This window comes from Silurus meridionalis, chromosome 28, assembly GCF_014805685.1.
Source record: "Silurus meridionalis isolate SWU-2019-XX chromosome 28, ASM1480568v1, whole genome shotgun sequence".
Lineage (NCBI taxonomy): Eukaryota > Metazoa > Chordata > Actinopteri > Siluriformes > Siluridae > Silurus > Silurus meridionalis.
The window spans coordinates 14359240-14362234 of NC_060911.1; the positions used below are offsets into that span (position 1 = coordinate 14359240).

Genomic DNA, 2995 nt, shown 5'->3' on the forward strand with positions numbered 1-2995 from the left:
CTCTTTGTCTTCCTTTCTATTTTCAGACATCACACCTTTCAGTACCTTTCTAACTGTCTCCCTGATCACTTCTGCAGTAGTTCATCCCACACCTCTCATCCAATCATCCCACACCTCTTCACCACCACCGAGCTCCTGTCAGACCTCTTCCCTCTCTCACACTCACACTACAGTCTTCCTCCTTCCATTTCCACCATCTTATTCTTCTTTAAGTCCTCACTCTCCTCCTCTTCTTCTTCACCTCCAAAGCCGTCCTACAGACCACTATCTGATGTTGTATACCTACACTGTCACCTAGGTTGCATCTCCTACATGGAACATAGTTCACCTGTGTGCACCTTCCTCCACTCTTATACATCAGCCTATGCTCCTCCTTCTTCTTAAAATACGTTTTCCCTTCCAAGTGATAAAAACATGTCCACCACACTCATACACTCTGATAGATTCGAATTTTCAAACTGCATTGTAAACTTTTGATGTCCTGGTGTTCCCAGCAGTCCGATTCCTTCTTCTGTAAGACAGCTTATGAAAATGATGTTTGTCATTTTCTTAAAAAGCTACTTTCCCTAATAAAAGCAGAAGGAAATCGCTGTGCACGTACTGGGACCTGCTGCGTGTCACGTGTGTTTACCTGAAATGTGTTTAGTTTTCTCTGCCAGTGGATGGTAGGACAGAGGGTGTTTCTGATGTTTAAAGTGGCGTGCTGATGAGATGACTATATATCCATCATGAATAAAAGTGTGTTCAGGAAACAACCCGAATCATATATATTAATACACTTGTAATAAATGGTTTTATTGAGTGGTGATATTTAGTTCTGATAAAGTGTTAATGTTTCATATAGAATTAAACATTTTGTGTGTGTATCTGAGGTTTCTGTAAACTTGTGCACAGCTGCGTTGTTTTTCTGTTCATGTTGTTTCAAGGCAAGTTTTTAGATGAAGGAGTAACCTTTTCCCAGTCGCACAATCACAGAACACAAATGAAAGAAAAGATGAGGAGGAGTGCAGCTAAACAGTCTTTAATTAACCCAAAGCAGACAGATTCAAAATGGGATCAAACTCTTGCCCATAAACAAAAAATGACAATCAAACAATACAAAGACACTAAGACATAAAATCCCCAATATGGAGGAAAAGACAGAGAAAGAAAATCAGAAATATCACGACTTGGTAATGTCAGATGTAGACGTTAATGTACCAAGCAAATACAGTAAACACAAAGGACACTGCGATCACTGCGGACACTGTGATGCGATCGGTAAACTTCTCTTAGCTGTTAAATTATTAAGTGCGAACCTTTTTTTCCTTCCAGTGCCACCAGGAAATGTATGCAAATTTATTTCAAAAGATTTTCATGATCTTTAGGATATGTTTCAAATGTTTTATCCTGTTCATCTCTCATCATTACAAGATCTTCCAAGCTTTAAATAAAACATAAATAAGAATTATTGTTGGAAATTACAAACGTGCTAGCTATCTATGTACTGTATTCTCACAACATTCTACCTTACACTACCCAGTACACCCAGTAGGAGGGTAAAGTTTAAAATCTGTTACTGGGTGATGCCTCATATCACTGAACTTCATCCACAGACACATCTAACAAAAGGTGGTTGCTGTAGGATTCCCTTGAATCTTTTTGAAAACCAGTCCATCTGACTGCTGTCTCCATCTCACTGTGATGTTCCCTTGATTACTGAACATCTGCCGGATCTGCAGAACAGAACAGGATGATCATTAGTGATTACTATTACAATAAAGCATATAGCTAATGTTTGATGAAAACTCAGCTACAATAATAAGACATAAAATGTAGTACATTATAAAGGAGGAACCACCTTATCCAAAATGGCCACCTTTACTCCAGGATCATCCACATCCTGATTGGACTTAATCTTCAGTCTTGCTATTTGCTTCTTCCCTGTGATTACTGAAAGCACACACACACTTAAATGTACGTTTAAAATAAAATGTGAAATAGTTTGAAATTGAGATTTATCTCACCTGACTCACAGAAGAAAGGTAATATTTTTGAGCACAGATCATCACCAGCCTGACCATTTATTAACAAAACGCAGTTTTCTTGTTGAAGAGCATTATCTGGTTGTCCAGGAATCCAAGGAATAGAGGTGAAGTTTGTCTGGTCTGACCACTTCCAGGAATCTCTGAATAGACCAAACCAGGATCCTCTACTGACAGACAGTGATTTTACAATGGAGTGTTCGCTTGAGTTTCTCGCACTGGCCAGGTCTGTGTGATACTGCCGACAGTAACTCTGAGCATCGGACCATGTCAATTGCATATTGATAAAAATATAGCTGCTGGTACCAGTGTAGCTTTCTGTAACCATTTCAAAACAGTTATTTAATCCTTTCTGAATGAAAACATTTAAAGCCACGGTAACAATTCATTGTTAAATGTAGAAAGAACACTTAAGATTGCATAAACGCCATAATTTAAAATAGAAATGGAGAATGTAAAAGCGAAAATTTCTTACCATCAAAGCAGATGAACGTTAACAATCCTGTACACAAATAATCAAACCAACAAGTTGGATTTGTCACAGCACAGCTTTCTTTTGCCATCCAGTTGTCAGGATTTGGGGGACACCAAATTTTAAAATTTCCTAGAAACTCATTTCCCATCGACCAGCGCCAGCTATCGACGTCGTTATAAAGTCCAATCCAAGTGGCGGAAGCACAGTTTTGACTGTTTGCTATATTTTGAAGTTGGTTAATTTCAGCAGAAGTTTCCAAAGTAGCCAAGTCAGTGTACATGGCCCTACAGTAAGTCCTCGCATCAGTCCATGTTTTTCCAGTAAGGATCAGATGGTACTTACGATAGACAGCATGGACGATGGGGAAGATTCCTGTAGAGTAGAGTTTTAAGGTATAATACTTTTTTTTCTTTATAATTTATTTAGTTGTAATTTTTGTTCATTTGTGTAGTTTTATAGATCTTGATTTTATATGTAAAAGTATGTCAAACATTAA

At 38.0% G+C, this 2995-nt stretch overlaps 1 protein-coding gene across 2 annotated transcripts; it reads right to left on the reverse strand.

The window, feature by feature from the left end:
• Positions 1–1005: 1005 nt before the first annotated feature.
• LOC124381488 (C-type lectin 1-like) lies at positions 1006–2615 on the reverse strand. 2 transcript variants are annotated; one of them, XM_046843189.1, is made up of 4 exons: positions 2500–2615; positions 2016–2342; positions 1841–1932; positions 1006–1715 (listed from the first exon to the last, which is right to left on the reverse strand). In XM_046843189.1, the coding sequence occupies exons 1-4, from the start codon at positions 2585–2587 to the stop codon at positions 1602–1604; spliced, it is 621 nt and encodes a 206-aa protein (XP_046699145.1). In that variant the 5' UTR covers positions 2588–2615; the 3' UTR covers positions 1006–1601. The 2 variants fall into 2 exon arrangements, with proteins under 2 accessions (XP_046699145.1, XP_046699144.1); XM_046843188.1 differs by having other exon boundaries at positions 2007–2342.
• Positions 2616–2995: the final 380 nt, after the last annotated feature.

Bases quoted from the DNA above. Each gene is read 5' to 3' on its own strand.
- LOC124381488 (XM_046843188.1), bottom strand. From the start codon at position 2,587: ATGGCAAAAGAAAGCTGTGCTGTGACAAATCCAACTTGTTGGTTTGAT. The intron at 2,343-2,499 runs GTAAGAAATTTT...AAATGGTTACAG, and splicing joins AACGTTCATCTGCTTTGATG to AAAGCTACACTGGTACCAGC. The intron at 1,933-2,006 runs GTGAGATAAATC...GTGTGCTTTCAG, and splicing joins ACCTTTCTTCTGTGAGTCAG to TAATCACAGGGAAGAAGCAA.